This window comes from Nilaparvata lugens, chromosome 7, assembly GCF_014356525.2.
Source record: "Nilaparvata lugens isolate BPH chromosome 7, ASM1435652v1, whole genome shotgun sequence".
Taxonomy (NCBI): Eukaryota; Metazoa; Arthropoda; class Insecta; order Hemiptera; family Delphacidae; genus Nilaparvata; species Nilaparvata lugens.
Window position 1 is genome coordinate 9,907,327 of NC_052510.1, and position 19,062 is coordinate 9,926,388.

Consider the following 19,062-nt stretch of genomic DNA (forward strand, 5'->3'; position numbering starts at 1 on the left):
AAAGATCAATGATTCTAATTGGAGCCGATGCTGACAGTTGAAAGTGAATCTCACAATTGTCGGAATGAAGTTGGTTGGTAGTTGGCAAGGATGGTATATAGAGCTATACACTAGACCTGTACACTATTCTTGGGTAGTTGGTGTTGCTACTACTGTACTAGTTGTCCCGACGAACTTCATCCCAATCCAGAAGACACCTTGACCGGGTTCAGCAAAATCTCTCTGTCTCTCTCTCTTTCTTTTACTCTCTCACACGCACAGGGGCGCGAGTACTTAGGCGCCGGCGCGACGAAAACGTGATAACCTCCTCGCACAACTGAACTGCGCATGCGCTTCATGTCTACTGTTGAATTAATTACGATCATTATTACCGCAGCCACCGTAGCCGCAAATTGTACTAGTGCTATTCATATTTATCTGGCAGTGTTTCTGTATAGATAACTTCAGTGCTCCTTGTATGGCCAATGGTGACAAACAAAAGCGGATAGCATCACTTTTCACTAGTGAGGTTCACAATCAACTGGCAGTATCATCCATGAATTATTTCAATGCTTGCCATTTAACCAATGCTGACAAATTATATTGAATTGTATCACATTTGCTACAGTGAGTTTCACATTCAACTGGCATCGTTCACCATAAACAACTTCAATGCGTTCCCATCCAATTAATGCTGACAAACTGAAGCTATCATATCACATTTTGCTACACTGAGATTCACATACAACTGGCAGTATTCTCCCTTCAACATCTTTAATGCTTTCCATTCACATATAATATATAGTGGGGTGTATATTTATTCATTGAAATTGAAATTATCATTCAACCAATGCTGACAAAATGAAGTGAATTGTATCACAATTGCTGTGGTAAGATTCACATTCAACTGGCAGTATTCTTCCTTTAACATCTCTAATGCGTTACATCCAATCAATGCTGACAAACTAAAGCGTATACCATCACATTTGCTGTGGTAAGATTTACATTTACCTGGCAGTACTCCCCCATGAATAACTTCATTACTTCTCATTAAACTAATACTGACAGTTGAAAGTGAAGAAGATATTTACATTGAACTGGCAGCATTCCCCCATTATTAACTACAATGTACCCTATTCAACCAATGTTGGAATTTTCAAATTAATCTCTTTTTTCCATAGTGAGGTCCACGTTGTGGACGTCGTTGGACCACGTTGTTGCAGTATTTGATTAGCAATGTTATTTCTATACTAGCAGGGCACCCGTGCTTCGCTTCGGGAATTGAAAGATAAGATTATTTTTGTGAACCATTTATAATCTAAATTCTACCAACATTGTTATAATCGTTTTTGAGATTAGGCCACAACTTGGCATGAAAACTATTGAGTCAAATCATTCGATTAATCATTGATTTTTTTGGAAGTGCTCTGTAGAATAGTAGTCCAATTGCAGCGAATTTTGTAGAATATTGGGAAAAGGAACAACAGCTATTTGGCCGTTTTAATGAATGACCCCTTTCTTCCGCCCAAGTTAAATTTTGACAAATTTCCTCATTCTTTGCAAACAGATTCCACAACAGACACTTCTGAAGTTTTGAAAATACCCTCCATATATCATACTGAATTATTATAATTTCATCGAAATTGTTTAAGCAGTTATCGCGATCGGATATACAAACAAAATTAAATTAGTCTTGATAGAATAGGATCAATTGATAGAAGCAACTCCCGTCATAAAAGTTTGTTTTATGAAAATAAAAAACTATCTCCAGGAATAGCACTGATTGGAGCAGCAGTGCCCAATCATTTGTTCTCAATAATGCATTTTGATTCGTTCTTCAACTTGGTGCCAACCTAATGAAGTCATCTCAATAATGCCAACCTGTCAAAATTATTAATTAAGTTACCAGTTAACAACTGTTTCGAAGAGGTACTCCCTCTAGATTATAGATCTATAATAACATAATTATGATATGGACATTTCTATTATAACTAGCCGTCAGGCTCGCTTCGCTCGCCGTATCCGTCTATCCGTCTGGACCCCCGACTGGATCGTCCAAGAATGAGATCAGCAAGCTCGCTTCGCTCGCCTGCATTTTTCATTTGGGCATTTTTATCATATGTTAGGACAATCCAGTCGGGGGTCCAGACTAATCGTCTGGCTAAAAGGATATGGCGAGCGAGCGAGCCTGACGGCTAGTAATATAATATTCCCAGGATTGAAGTAGCAGTGCCCAATCAATTTTTCCGCGATAAATGGATTTCAATCTTCAACTTGGTGCCAACCTAACATAGTCAACTCAACTTAATGCCAACCTGACAAAATTATTAATTTAGTTGCCAGTTAACAACTGTTTTGAAGAGGTACTCTATCTAGATTATAGTTCTATAGTAACATATGATATGGAAATTTCAATTATAATTAAGATATTGGGAGAAGAAGAATATACATGCTAAAAGACGAACTTTAAACCCTTAAAAACTACCCTTAGAGTTGAAATATTGCCAAAAGATTTCTTAGTGCGCCTCTAAAGGGCCAACTGAACATACCTACCAAATTTGAACCTTTTTTGTCCGGTAGATTTTTAGTTCTGCGAGTGAGTGAGTGAGTGAGTCAGTCAGTCAGTCAGTCAGTCAGTCAGTCAGTGAGTGAGTGCCATTTCGCTTTATATATATAGATAAGGAGATTGGGAGAAGAAGAATATACATGCTAAAAGACGAACTTTAAACCCTTAAAAACCACCCTTAGAGTTGAAATATCGCCAAAAGATTTCTTAGTGAGCACCTAGGACGTTTAAGGAAGCTATATTCCAAGTTTTGTTGCAATCCATCCAGTAGTTTTCCAGAAATCGTGATCAGTGAGTCAGTGAGTCAGTGAGATAAGAATTTATAAGTATAGATTAATGAAGTTTGAACACTAATTCTGAAAAATCTAGAAGGAAAATTGAAATTTGGGCTTCCAGGTGCACGAGATTGATATTTCTAGAATCTATGTTCAAAATTTGGAGATCTAAATCATTCCAGTTTTTCCGGTATGCAATCCACAAGTTGACATGTTTTGATGCGAACAAACAACAAACGAACACACGAACAAACACAACCCTACTCTCTCTTATTATATAGACTTGTCTATCATTCAACAAAGCGGACAGCGCTATCTCTTTCTCGCTTTGCTCTGTTTCCAGATCGTCTTTCAAAAATCTAGAATAGTTAATTGATTAGCAAAATATTTCATCTTAAAAGAATTATTGAAAAATATAATTTCTTGCTTAATAAAATATAAATGATTATTTTAAACGAGAATGAACAGTTAATATTAAATCAATAAACCTATTAATAAGAACAATATACAAATCTTGATGTACTCTTTATTTTTTAAAAACTATAAATTAGTTCATCAACTAGTTTCGACCCTTACTTAGGTCATTTTCAAGTTAAAAATGAAAATTAAATGTTTCAACTTGAAAATGACCCAAGTTTGGGTCGAAATTAGTTGTTGGACTTTTTAATGTTTTAAAAAATAAAGGGTACTTCAAGATTTGTATAATTGTTTTTATTAATTTGTTGAAAAGTAGTCCATGTGAGTGGAGTGTTTTTATCAATAGACCTTTATCAGCTACCGTCTATAGAAGGCATCGAAATGACAGAGGTTCGGCAACGTTGTTCTCCTATCATTCTCCACTGCCATTATAACGTGGACCTCACTATAGCTTTCACTGCACTGCACCTCTCCACCCACACCAACACACAGCAGCAAAGTGCAGATTATTTACCGCATACTACTTTACTGACTGAGATTCACTTCAAACAGTCATCATTTGCTGAATGGGAAATGTTGATTTTATATTCATAAGGATGCTGACAGTGTGATTGAAATCTCACTAAATTTGATTCATTTAAAACTGTCAGTATTAGTTGGATGAGAAGTTATAGGTGTTGTTTGAGAGAAATGCTGGCAGTTGAAAGTGAATAGAGCGAGTTGCTCCTGCTCACACCGTTAGTTAAACCGCAGACCGCAATGGATTAGTATTAACACATTACGTTATTAATTATTAGTGTGTTTGCCTGCCGTCTGTGTAATCGTATGTGTAATAGTGTTGTATGTACATGAGTTATTGGTGGATACGGGATGCATGTTATGTCATGATGGCATAATGGTGTTCGTTTAAAATAGTAACCTGGATTATTTGTGATTTGAAGAGTGTTTGAGTAAGAAGAGTGTTTGAGAGAGAAGAATGTTTGAGAGAGAAGAGTGTTTGAGTGAGAAGAGTGTTTGAGAGAGAAGAGTGTTTGAGAGAGAAGAGTGTTTGAGTGAGAAGAGTGTTTGTATGCAAATGCAATGGGTCTTGCAAGACCTGGCAATAAATTGTCATTTGTGATAAAGAATCAATAAAGAATTAGAGTCAATAAATAATTAAAGAATCAATAAAGAATTAAAGAATCAATGATGATAGAATGTAATGCTTGGAAGGGTGTTGCTGATGTATTTTTGTCTTCAGTTCTATATAGAAATTGAAACCAGGAATTTTGAAATGATCGTAAGAATCAGGGATGAATTTGTATCTAAATGACAACGACGGTAAAATGAAGTTGCAGACTGGAAGGCTGGATTCCAGGCTACCTGGACTTCCCAAGATTGGAATCTATATAATAAGAGAGAGTAGGGTTGTGTTTGTTCGTTTGTTCGCATCAAAACATGTCAACTTGTGGATTGCATACCAGAAAAACGGGAATGATTTAGATCTCCAAATTTTGCATCTAGATTTTTCAGAATTAATGTTCAAATTCCATTAATGGTACATACGATTTCATAAAAAAATCACCAAATCATATGGTCGAAATTAAGAATCGAAATTAGAATGACTGACTCACTGTACAGTCAGTCGAAAATTTTAATATTGGAATGAGGGGTATTTTGGCAAGCTGAGCGAAAAAATAGTAGGGTCATATGCACATTTTCATTATACAGTATCTTCAAAAAATCTGGTGTGGTGCACTCACACAACTTTCCTTGCCGTTATGAAAATTGATCAACTGACGATAGTGTTCCCGCGCATCTCAAGTCTACTTTTTTAAGATCTGAGCCAGCTGGTGTCAGGACAATAACGCTGCAGACACACAAAGTCTGCTATCTCTTCATAGTGAATGATTTAATAGAATCAACAGTTGCCAACAGTTTGCAATTGAATAATCTTATTTTCTCGAATTTCGAGCTTATTTTCAATCATCTTCTATACTATAATAAAGGAAAGAACTGGCTTAAAAACGTGTAGAGGATAGGAAAATTATGTTTGACGCATCATCACGTCTGAATTACTGCACTGATTTAGGTACTTCAAATGCTGCTTATAGATTCTTAATCAAACGAGGATTATTATAGGCCTATTTTCAATTCTTCTAGATGTCATTACGTCAAGTTTTAAAATAGACCCTTGCGAAGCACGGGTTACCTGCTAGTAAAAATATTAATTTGTGTACCCTTTTAAATTATTTCGTCACAATCTGAGGGAACTCAGAATTATATTTCTATTTATATTGAAAATAGCTCTAAAGAAAAAAGACAATATATTGATCGATCTAATAATTTCCATTAGTGTTTCATGGATTCAACATAATATTATGTCCCTTTTGATATTGGAGAGCAATATTTATAATTCATAGTTTATTAATTAATTCAATGATTAATTAAAATAATAATTGGGGAGGATCAACAGACGCAGCCCTAAACTGTTCTTCGTTAATACTTCATACATACTTGAAAATGTACAATGATAAATCATTGTTCTTCTCAATAATTTTCTTATGTAGAATAATTGATAATCTCAATAATTTTCTTATTCGTTTGTACCGTACAAACGGGTGGACTTTGATCACTTTTATAATATTAACCTACTTCTAGTTTTCCAAACAGTATCAATGAATTTTTTCCATTCAAATAATGTTTTATTATGTTTGTTTCAATGAATCATGAGTAATGAGTGATTATTTATCATTCTCACCAAATAAAAAATAAACATTTCACATATATAGATTTCCAGCATTCTTCTGCCGCCTCACCAATAGAATGGCTCCTTCCAGGAGTAGGAGGATTAATTCTATTTTATTTTAATATAAGATTTTCTGAGAATGAGCTAATCTATGACAAATTTTTGTAACAAAAAATCCTCTTAATCGTTTGGCAACAATTTAAAAGCTACCAATCATGAATGAGCTCTGAACTACTAATAATAATTGTTAATGAATATTCTATTTCTATATTAATCCAGTCTAAAAACTAGAAGTTGATCAATCCAAAGAAATGCTCGTTCAAAAAAACTCTTTTCATCTATTCTCGATTCTTCTCTCCTTGGATGTCCTTCAGGAAATATTCCCATCTGGACACGATAATCCAATGCAAGGCGCTATGAGCTCCAATCACATCCTCTGTTTATAATCCGACATGACGTAACATACAGTGACTATTCCCACGACAGTCCAGCACACTTGTTTATCACCATAACCTATTAAACTCCCACCATGTTGTTTTTCCTGAACTCCAATATGAACCAAGAAGTGTCCGACCAATTGCATCGTATTTATGTCCATGTTAAAAGCGTATAATAATCGCCACAAAATTATAGATCTTTGCCAGCATTCAGAGACGTACACACGGTGTTTAGCTGAATGATATAGCTGATGAATAACTATGGGTATATTTTCGAAAAGGATTAGCTAGTGTGCAGTGTAGTTATAGGTATATCGGTCTAATAATTCAGGTAGGTATATTCCTGTTTGAGAAAATTACGCACTGTGGGTGTTTTAATGATTCACATCAACCGCTTGCTACCTGGGGAAAGACGTGAACTTGAAATAAAAAGAGAATAAATTATGTTTCTCTGAAAATCTAATAACTCGTTTCACCTGCAACTTGCACCATTGGGATCAGTAGTGCCATGTTTAGTGCACTTGAACATATGAGAAGGTTGAAACCTGCTACTTAGTCCTATCGTAATTGATATCAAGTCCCGTAATTGAAATCTCGTAATTTTTATGTCTTCTGGTTGTTTGCAATAATTATTTCTGGCTGTAAATGTTTTACGTAATAGAATGTTGTAGTATGGTTATTAATTTCTCCCTTCCGTAGTGTTTTTGTGATTTAGTTGATTAGAATTACGTTCATTCACACGCTAATTAATATCTTGTATGCGGACTACCTGGAGCTTGATTATTGTTAAGAAATGCCCTAGGGGGTTTGTTAATTGTTGACATTGATCTCTCACTTGAATCAATCGACAATAGAATTCTACCGCCTCTGTCTCTACCTTTGGTAGAGAGTTAGTGGGGAGGATATTTTTAATATTCTTTCCGAAGAATGGACATTGATATGTCCAAAGCTCCGCCAATTTATGTAGATGCATAACAATTTAATTATTATCTATGGTTATTATATTACAAATTGCTTTTCCACATCATATACAGTTCAATAATTATTTTCTTAGTCTATATTATGTAAATTCATCTATAATTTTGCTGTATTGTATATAAGTGTATAAGCCAGTATATATTGTAATCTACATAAATAAAGTACTCAATCAATCAATCAATCTCATGAAGAATATTTTGGGATTAGATAACAGGTGATAAGAATGCAGTGATAGGACTGATATAGATACAGTAATAAGAATTATATATGTGGTCAATGCATTAACGAGGATTAATGAAGTGAAAATTTGAGGGTAATGAGCACAGGGATTTATTTATTTATTGGATAGAGCAAACAATACAATAGTCGAAAAAACAGGCTATTGCCCAAAACTTCTTCAATTTCCTAATTTTGTCTCAAATTGTCCAAATATTATGTAGGTTATGTCTATTTTAATTTCTACACCAAATCATCAATCTGAAACTACAAATCATTATAAAACAACAATTTCAAATTCAGGTAGATTTGAAGGTGGAATTAATTAAGAAAAGGGCGCATGAATAAAATTGTCAAATTTTGAGCATTTAGTGAGATGTAGGATCATTTAGCTTCCAATATATTGGGAGGCTAATCTCTAATTCTCCAAGTGATTTGAAGCTATGTTTGTGAGTATTTCATACGGAACTATGAAATAAATTTTGGTGATTGTCAATATTTGATGAGGAAGTACTAGAGGAGACAAAGTAGTTCCAAATCGTGATTAGTAGAATCTGGTAATGTTAATGAATATTATCACCTCGCTGATGCATATTTTGTCTTATCACTTCTTTCTTAGCTGTCAGGATGATAATTGATTAGTTAGACCATTCAAATAAACTCAAATAGATCTACTAAATTGGAAAACTGTACAAACTGTTTTTCTCTTTACTGAAAAATTCGATGTGAAAGTTATGTATTGTGAATAAAGAGAAATTCTCACTTTCCTTTCTAGGGTTACTGGAATAATTATGGACACACAAAACGTTATCTTGCACCCTTTTTATCCTCAAATATCAACACCTCAAGAGCTCTTCAAACCTTCAAACTCTTTGAGATTTTAAACTAGTTGTGTTTTGATAAATTTAAAAAGGCTACTTGATAACTTCTATTGTGTTTCATAAAGATATTTTAATAGAATATTACTTATCGTTCAAGCCATCTTATCTTTGTATTACTCTCTAGTAAACATAGTGAAAGACTATGAAGGCCTGCTTCCTGCTAAAATCAGGGTGAGACATACCAGTATTTTGTCAGTCATTCCACAAAAAAATATGCAAGTTTCATGTAGGCCCAGTAGGTGATAACTTACAACAGTAGCGGCTCCACCAAATATCTCCCCATTCAGTAGTAAACTGGTCTGAAGTAAAAAAGAGTCAACGTGGTTAGAACAATATTGTATTTATAGACCGTAAAAAAGAAACCGCACACCGCAAGTTCTACAGACTACAGAGTACACTAACTTCAGAATTAAACTAAAAAGACAAGGTCAAGAGCGAAGAAAACAGTGCTGTACATAATTATTTTGCGAGAGGCCCGTCAACTGACCACACTCACTTATTCTAAACCACATTATCATCTTCGATACCCTATGACTCATTTTTCTGTCATCTCTACTCCTATCCTCTTACATTCTTTCACCTTTCCCATTTGTTGCTTCAATAAATCTTCGTTATTTTTCCGAATCACACAAAATTATAATATAATAGTTTTAAATTATATAATAATAGTTTTTCTTAGTGAAAATGATTGAAAAAGAAAATGTACTTGTCAAGTAATTTTCTAGTCCTTGAACTAAGTCATCCCCTCTCCTGCCCTCTTCTCATTTTTTTCTGTCCTGTTTCTCCTTTCTAATATGATGCTTCAATTCTTTGTTACTTTGCTTCCGTCACAAATTTTCTCAAAATTGAAATTTTCTTATTGATTTCACTCATAAGAGAAATTCATATGTCAATTCTTTTTCTAATCCTTGATTTTTGTCCTAGAAATCCCAACCCTCCCCCAACATGAGACGAATCTCTTTTGTAATTTTTGTTTTTTATCATTATGTATCAGGTTCAATTATATTTTTGTTATCAATTTGTCTCTAAACTTATACTCATGATGACATACAATTTTAAGAGAGATTTATCTGTCAAGTCTTTTTCTAATCCTTGATTTTGTCTTAGAAATCCCAACCCTTCCCTTTCATGAGACGAATCTCTTCGGTAATTTTTGTATTTTATTATTATGTATCAGGTTCAATTCTCTTTTTTAATATGGTCTTATTTGTATATGGCTAAACTTATACTCATGACGACACCCAATACTTCTCATATACTTCAATACTCGGTAATACTGAGAGTCGTAACTCCGCCTAAATATTTTTTTCATTTTCATTTTACTTCATCACTTATTACTCTTCTCTATCTCATTCAATTCAATCTCATTAACTTTATTATGTTGAAAATATTGAGAAATATTTTCATGATGTGTTCATTATTTAATAATTGTGACAGGTCTCAGGATAACCTTTCTCTTCATTATGTTTATTCAACTAATGGACGAATGCCTGTTGTTTTCACCTGCATTGTATCTATTGTCTATCAATAAATAAATGAAACCAATCGTTCATCATGCACTCATTCTTCCTTCAACTCCTCCACTATGATTTTCTTTGATAAATCTATAACTTCTCAAAATTTCAATGATTTCTCAAAATCAATAACACCCAATTCTAGATCTAGTTGACTTACTTCTTCTACTCATCTCAACCCTTCTCCCACTCTACTTGTCTTATCAAGTCACACTCCGTTAATTGATATATTAATTTAAGGGTTGTGTGGCAGAGAGGACCTGGAGTCCTAACTCCGCCCCCAATAGAGGTAATTAATCGATCAATCAATCTCACTCACTCTCTCTCTCTCTCTTAACATTAAATTATTATTGGTTCAATCTCTCATCTTCCCACATTTAATGTATTGTAATTCTGTTCTTAACGATATGCAAGTCACTCTGAATGATAAACTACAGCGTTGCCAAAATTATTGTCTACGTTTCGTCTACTCTCTCCAACGCCATGATCATATCACCCCAGCCCACATTGCTAGTTCAACATTAAAGCTTCCCGATCAAAAGCTTTTTCGAATAGTCAAGCTTGTTAGAGATATCTTGAAATACGGTAATCCGAACTATTTTAAAGATGATTTCAAATTTGTCTCTGAAGGTAGGAGGATAGATGCTTCACATACTAGAACCGGAGAAAGTACTTTAAGGATACCCAATCATCGAACTACTATTTTCACAAAATCCTTCTTAGTCAGTGCCTGTCGTGCATGGAATGCACTTCCTGTTTCTATCAGGTCCATCGAGAGCCGAGCGAGCTTCATCCTGACTTTAAAAAAACATCTTCTGGAACAAATGACTGAAACTGTCCGGCCCTAGAACGATCACATGACAACCATCCCCCACCCATCCAACAAATACAAACCTTTGAACCTGTTATAGGATGAACTGTATATATATATATATATATATATATATTATATATATATATATATATATATATATTATATATATATATATATAAACTCATGTTTTTTTTAATTATCCACTGCATACTGCTGTATATCACTGAAAGTTGATTACCCTTACTACTTTCAGCCTACTTCATTTTATTAATCAATAATTTGATCTTATCTACCTATATAATTATTTTACTTAATCAATTTTCTGTTTTTTTTTCTCTTAATATTTATATTAATTAAAACTTTTACAAAATTTCCATTAATAAATAAATCCTTAGCTTAATTAATTAAATTAACGTTTTGGTAGAGAGTTACTGGGGAGGATATTTTTAATATTCTTTCCGAAGAATGGACATTGATATGTCCAAAGCTCCGCCAATTTATGTAGATGCATAACAATATATTATCCATAGTTATTATATTACAAATTACTTTTTCATATCATATACTTTCAATAATTATTTTCTTAGTCTATATTATGTAATTCATCTATAATTTTGCTGTATTGTAAGCTATTGTATATAAGTGTATAAGCCAGTATATATTGTAATCTACATAATAAAGTACTCAATCAATCAATCTACAATATAATTATCGATAGTTATTATATTACAAATTGCTTTTACATATCATATACAGTTCAAAAATTATTTCCTTAGTCTATATTATGTAAATTCATCTATAATTTTGCTGTATTGTAAGCTATTGTATATAAGTGTATAAGCCAGTATAATATATTGTAATCTACATAAATAAAGTACTCAATCAATCAATCAATCTCTCTCTCTCACACACACTCTCTAAGGGTTCTGTGGCAGAGAGGACCTGGAGACCTAACTCCGCCCTCAATCAAGGCAATCAATCAATCTCTCTTTCTCTCTCTCTCATACTCCTTCTCCTTCATTCTCTCTCTCTCTCAACCTCCCACATCCATAATACATATTCATCATCTCATCTCAATATTCTCTGTTCTTTAGTATTGTATATCGTAATTAGTACTCAATCAATTTCTAAAATCTTATTTAAATCACACCCTATAACGTTTGTTCCATTTATCTATTTTAAATCATCAATGCAATATTGTATTCACTATTACTGATTCTAATATCATCCATCTTATCCATTCATCCCATTTCTAAGATTCAAATCACATATTCACATGTTATAATATTGTTATAATATAATATTCCCAACAGCTCTATTCCATCACAACCCGGTCGTGTGTTGATGGGAAGGATATTATTTTTATCCTTCTTAAAGAATCGACAATTATTTATTGTTAAAACACCGCCGATTTATGATGTTACATCACAATATTATATCATCGTTATTCTAATTGCATTCAATTTTTATTCTCATTGATTAATTATCTATACTTTGTAAAATTCGTTGAATGATCAGCATTACCGTCATTTAATGTAAATTAGTGTATAAGTCAGTAAATATTGTAACATACATAAATAAAGAAATCTAATCTAATCTCTCTATCTCTCTCTAAGGGTTGTGTGGCAGAGAGGGCCTGGAGTCCTAACTCTGCCCTTTATATAGGCAATCAATCAATTATTCTCTCTCTCTTTCTCTCTCTCATACTCCTGCTCCTCCATTCTCTCTCTTTCTCCAACTCCCACATCCACTCATATAACAGTATTGCATATAAATTTCAAGTACCATTATTGATCATGCATATTATGACAATGCTTGCAAAGAAGCCAGTGCAGTAGGCTTCAGTGCAGTTATAGTGTGTGTATATAATGTTGGTCTTGAGCTATAAACCGCAGCACTTGACATAAATACTGATTCAATGTTTTACCAACAGTGAAGCCTGAGCCGGTTTCCAGCTGGTGGCGCCAAAGATCTATCTGCTTTGAGCGGGGGAAAATGAATAAAAAGGGAAAAATGCCATTACGATGTTGTTGATGTTGTACACAAACAATGAAGACATCACAGATTACACTGATCCATGTGTCCTCAGCGTGATATTGAGGAAAGAGAAGATGATTCTTGAATAATTCTCGTTCTCGTTGCCAATACATTTTATTCTTCTGACAGAAATATATCTATATAGTTGGATGGATGGATAGTTGGATATCCATACTGTTGTAAATTAATAGCAATATTTCATTGTTACGACGAAAGAAATATCTATTTTCAGAACTATATTAATTTCATCCCTAGTGGTGACCAATTCGAGTAGGATCTATTGATTAGTAGGGGAAGTTTTTTTTTACTGAGGATGATGCCCATATTATGTGCTCTAGCATAGAAAAACAATCAAGATGTATAGCTATACTCTGTGCAAAATTACTTCTTACTTGGGATGGACATGCGCAGCAGAGAAAGCATACAGCGGGAGGGATACAGAGGCGCGATGTTGCCGTTTTGAAGCGGCCAGCGATCTCCAACTTCTACCTTCTAGTGACTGTTCATGTGCTCATGCTACACATGCGAAGTTCCTGTCTGAAAGCTGTCAGACGACTGACAAATTGGCAACTGCGCTTCTGCCTATTACTCTATTAATCACTGTAATTGGCTGATCTCCCTCAATTTCTCTGAAGTAATTTTGTACGGACTATACAGTATTTAGCTATTCTCTGGCTCTAGACTTGTGAGTGGGTGATGATAAGAGATGAGTGGACTTTTTGGCTAAGCTTTTGGTATGTTCCGAACCACCGAGCCAATAAAGCAAGTAATTGCTCAGGGGAACAAGAGGGTTGGAAATTTCATGATAATTCCCAATCATTTTCCAATCCATTCATTATTTAATTGCTAATTTTTTTGGGAACAGAATGTTCTTATACTAAAATGTGACAGAGTGAAGTGTGCAGAGTTTTTAGGGTATTTTACTTAATTTATGCTACTCTCGTTCTTTGAATTCAATTTGTGATAATTTACTCCTGTTTCCTAGCTCATATTGTCTGTGGAACTGAGTTCCTCTGATATTTTATATATTTTATGATTTGAATGTATATCTGTTTTTCAGGTGACTTAGAAGTTATGTGGCGCGATGGAGTCAAGAATAGGCCTCGACTATATCGTCGAGAACCCAGACTACACCAAAAAACTTGCTTCTGGTGAGTCATCCATCCAAGCAAATCCTATTATACTAGTATTATCAGTTGTTAATTAAGCACGTTATTGGATTATCCACCAATTTTTAGCATGCTTTTTCAACTTTTACTTTTCAGCACAGTATTTCGTTTCTAAAAACAACAATATCACGCTCGCACACATATAAAGACTTGCTAAATCCCTTGGTATTTCTCAATGCGGAGTTTGGTTAATGAAACAAACTATCCAGTTAATTCCTATCCGATGAACTATTCGATAATTGTGCCAGCTATTGACTAGCTTGATTGGTAATAAATAATTGTATCCAATATTGTATATTAATATTATTACTCCAATATTGTTTTGTTACTCACAATATTATTATTCCAATAATACTAATATAATACTCCAATATTGATATTCAACATTTTGAATTCTGAATAAAGCATGTTGAAAAATGATTCCTAAGGTACAATCGCTCCAACAATTTCGCCATATAAAGCGATATGATGGAAGAAATGGCCGGGATTCTTTGATGATTCAAATCCAGCTCCTAGAAGCATGTGTTATCAGCTGCCTGGCAAAAAGTTGTCAATTAAGGAGTTGCCAATCAGACCTACCACTGAGGAGGAATATGGATACTCAGTTCACGAGAACTTGGAAATTATACTTGAAAATGGATGCTCTCTTTGAATTATTGTATATTAGGTACAAATCCTGTACCTAATTGCTGTTATTTCATGTACCTGTATGCTGTTATTTCATGATGAATCTCATGAAAGGAGACCTTTGATTTTGTTATTGACTATTGAGGAATAGGATGTAGGAGGTTATTGAACATTTCGCATAATTTTTCTTCCATATTTTTTCATCCGGTACGGTTCTCCTAGATTTATTCAGTACAATTCATTCCGATTGCGACCCTGGTCCATATTTGTAAGATTCTTAAATCAAGGTGAAAATTTGATCAAATACCGAAAGATTAAGCGGAAACGTAGCCTGGTACTCGGACTATACCATATATAGGTAAGAATGGAGACTTTATTCGACTCTATTTCCAGGAACAAAGCAGGAGAAAATGAAGTCAGATGGAGAAAAGGAGACTAGAGATGGAGATAAGAAGGCCAAGTGAAGGAAGGGTCAAGGTTTCCAGTGATGAAATCATGAATGACTGAGAGTCATAAAGTAATAAAGTTGATCTGCATTGGTATCAGTTTCATTGCTGCTATTTTATGTCTGTATCTCGTCTTTGCCCGCAGATTACTAGAGTATTACTAGAGATTTTACGGTTTTTCATTAAGTGGAGCAAATATTCAATGCCAAGTGCAATAGTGCGGTTTTTAAAAATCGAAATCTCTTGAAAGAATCTGATGTTGGAATGAATTTCGTATCTAATAATAATAATAAGAGCTTTTATTGAAAGAAAAAATAATACAAAGTGATCATGTAATAAATATTGTCAGCTAATTTTCCCCATGGATAAAATCCGTCAGGGGGAGAATTTCGTATCTATCTAATCAATCATAATCGAGTATATTCAAGAGAAAGAAATGATGTCATAGTTGACGAGAATAAAGCAAGTAATGATTGATGAATCAATTTATTTGATTAATATGTGTATAGTCTTGGGCTTTAGGGTGTAGAGGATACAATAAATAGTTTTGGATAGATGAGAGTTTTTACCTCAGATTTTCAATTCGGGAGACATAATTAATAGTGACTCGAGTGTAATATTTTTGTTTTCTATCCAGTTTCTCAACCGTCAAAATTCTAAATTCTTAGTGAAATAGGACTACATTTCAGAAAAGTGTAATCATAACCTTATTTTGGACTTATCTAATATTATCTAAAATTGAGATAGAAAGTACAAGGAGTATCTTCAGTTTTTCTCTCATGATCAGTGCTTTCTTGTGAAAATAAAAATAAAGTCTCATTTATTTGTGGATTGAAATGCATCAGTATCTGGTTCTTTTGCTCGAATGAACCACTTTCTGAATCAATAGGAAATCATCATATCTACTCACAATACTTCTTTATTCGCGGTCAGGTCCAAAGTTCTCATTCAAATCTCATATCGATCGGAAGGATAAAATAAATTATAAGGAATGGGATAAATCAAGAGATAAAATAATAGGAATGAAGAATCTATAATTTGATCAAGTAATATAATAAATAATAATTTAACTATACAATTCAAATTCAAACTTATTTCACACTCATAAATACAGTACATGTACAGAAAATCAAATAAAGTCTAGCATGACATATACAATAAATTAACCAAAATTCAACAATAGATTGTATGGGAGACCGACTATGTAGTGTAGATCATTGAAGATAGGGAAATTCTGAAGAATCTTATACAAGTAATCCTAACGTGCTGAGAACTACCTGCATGCAAAACAAACAATACATACCCCACTGAACCAATAAAGTCTATTAAAACAATAACGAGACAGTTTATGTATTCGATTCGATCAGCAGCAGAATGCTTCATCCCCTCCCGGCTGCATTCAATTTGTTTAAAGGTGTGTTTATGGTGTGCGCGCCACTTTTTATCTGCTGCAGACTCACGTTTCGTCACGCTTGGTTGCCTCGCGCCGCTCACCCGGTTTGCAATAATTTCAACGATAGGCATCTTATAAATTCAATTTACAAGCATTAGATCGCATTTGAGTCCAGCCTTTTTTGTCTGCACATGAATTGTTTTAAATATTTCGTACTTTGGCCGCAGATATTCAAATCAATTTCAGTAATGCATTTTGAGAAGGAGTGCCCTTGCGTAATAGGAATGTGTACCGTGACAAAAGGCTTGTACTCAGATCGTTATTTTGAAAGTGTTTTGTAGAGTGATCTGTGCAGTTCTCTTGTTGGACTCAAAGATCATGGAGAAAATATTTCTCAATTAATTTACGGGTTTCCTACTCATTGATAGAATTCATGGGGATCAATAAACCTGAAGAAGAAGAATCTATTTCTTTTTTTTTCTTTTTCCCCCTTCAAGATTATATATATTTGCCTGTTTCGCCTCACAATTGATAATTATAAAAATTGTTGATCAATATTGTAATGAGAACTTGATTCTTGTCATCTCTTTGATGGTCTTCGATATTTCTTTTTCCCTCCTGTAGCATATCTACGTCTTGTAATCTAAATACCGAATTAATTATTGGACGGGCGAAAAAATCAAATGAGAAATCAATATTTTAGTTTTATTTGATTCTTTTAATTGTTTTGAAATAAGTCCAGAAAAAAGTTACTTCAATCTGATATTGTAGTGGCTTGTACTGGTTTGTATTCCAGTGTTTACCATTAGAAAAAATAGCAAACAATTCTAAAAAAATTGGTTAGAAGTACAAATCTGATAATGAAAAGATGTGACATGTTGCATAGGAGAATAAGATTGAATGAAAAGTCTACAAGTTGTCACAGCTATATATTTATTGAAATATCAAGATACCGGTTTCAGTCGTTACATGATTATCAATCTCTGGTAAACTAGAACTGAAGTAAACAGCAGCAGAATGCACTGAGAAGTGAGCAAGCAACACGATTGGTAGTCAACGACCAATCAGTGAACGTATGCTATTGGTCTAGCTGCAAGCCACTCCCACAATGGGCGATCCATACGAACGTCACAACAATGGCGGTTCATAGGAGTGACAGACGTTCTTCTTGGTAGGATCTTAATCTATCAATCATATCGTTTGCTTACTACTATAATACAGTAGGACTATTCTTCTGCTATTTACTTTAATTTTAATTCAAAGTTGTTAAAACCGAAACCGTTCTTCCGATATTGTAATTAATTTTGGGTCTGTTCATTGATCATGAGTGACATTCGAAATTATAGACTCATCCAAACATACAATTCACTAGATACAGGATACAGAACGCATTACACACAGATAAAACAAATGAATAAAGCACATCGACTAGACAAAGCGAGATTAAAATCATTTCCATTGAAGGATTAAAGTAGGTTTACTCATCCTCAGAATTATTATAAACTCTCCCAATCAATTCATTTTGGTATACTTTTTCATTTTTTCACATGGAAGACATGATTAATATCAATTTCAATTAGCTGAAAGTCAATTCAATTTATTTTCACACACACATACAAGTTTGACACAGATTAACAAAAAGAATACATGCAAACAACAACAATACGCATTAAAACAAAATAACAAGAATGTGGTGCACAAAAAGGTGGAGGATTGAAGGGTTTTCCAACTATGGTTAAAAAACCTTCCCAATCCTTGAGAAGGTGAAAAAGGTATAAAAATGTTTGGCCATTCCTTATCTCTATCCAATTCTTGTTTTTACTAAGGAACTTCTAATTACTAGAGATTGATATGTTACTAGAGATCAATACTGTTGATCGTTTCTATGCCAGACAGTAAGTAGTCTTGCTTATCTCTCTGACATGAGAAAGTTTCTATAAGTGATTAGTTTCAACATGCTATTCATAATGAAAAGTGAAGGATACTTTCCTCAACATGATTCTCCTTTGTCTAAATCTTGGAACTAATACATCCCACTGATTCGCTACTCCACTTTTACCACTCAAGAACTTTCGACTAATCTACCAAACAATAAAATGTGGATTTTGCATAGATGAGAGATGCTAGAGTGACAGGGATTACAGGTTGGCTGCCGTCTCATTGCATACACAACCAGTATTGCTGAAATAAATAAATAAATTGTAGTTTTAGCTGTGAGTGGGTTGTTGGGCGTGATAGAACACGACGTCTTCCGTTGAGTGTTGCCTCCTCATCTTCTCCTCCTCATCCACTCCTCCTCAATCTCTCTACCTGTCGGATGCTATCAAATAAAATTCAATTTTAACAGCGCAATTATGCGCAAACAGTAAGACAAGTAGACATGTGTTAAAGGGGGCCTCACATGTCTAAATAGCTGGACTTGGAACTTAATTACTGTGCTAACTTACACAAGAAGTCGTGTAAAGTGTTGAATTATAATCATTATGTTTGTCTGGTTGTTAATCGATGTGAGTTGATTCGGTTATTGAGTTGTTCGATTAATTTCAGGGAAGTATTCAGGGTATTTGATATAGATATTATATAGA

General features: G+C 33.9%; 1 protein-coding gene across 1 annotated transcript in view; it reads left to right on the plus strand.

The window, feature by feature from the left end:
* LOC111046660 (inverted formin-2-like) overlaps positions 1–19,062 on the plus strand; it is a 225,795-nt gene that overhangs the window by 80,963 nt on the left and 125,770 nt on the right. The window contains 1 exon segment of the mRNA XM_039433649.1: positions 13,903–13,993. Within this exon segment, the coding sequence (XP_039289583.1) occupies positions 13,927–13,993 (67 nt within the window). The 5' untranslated portion in view covers positions 13,903–13,926.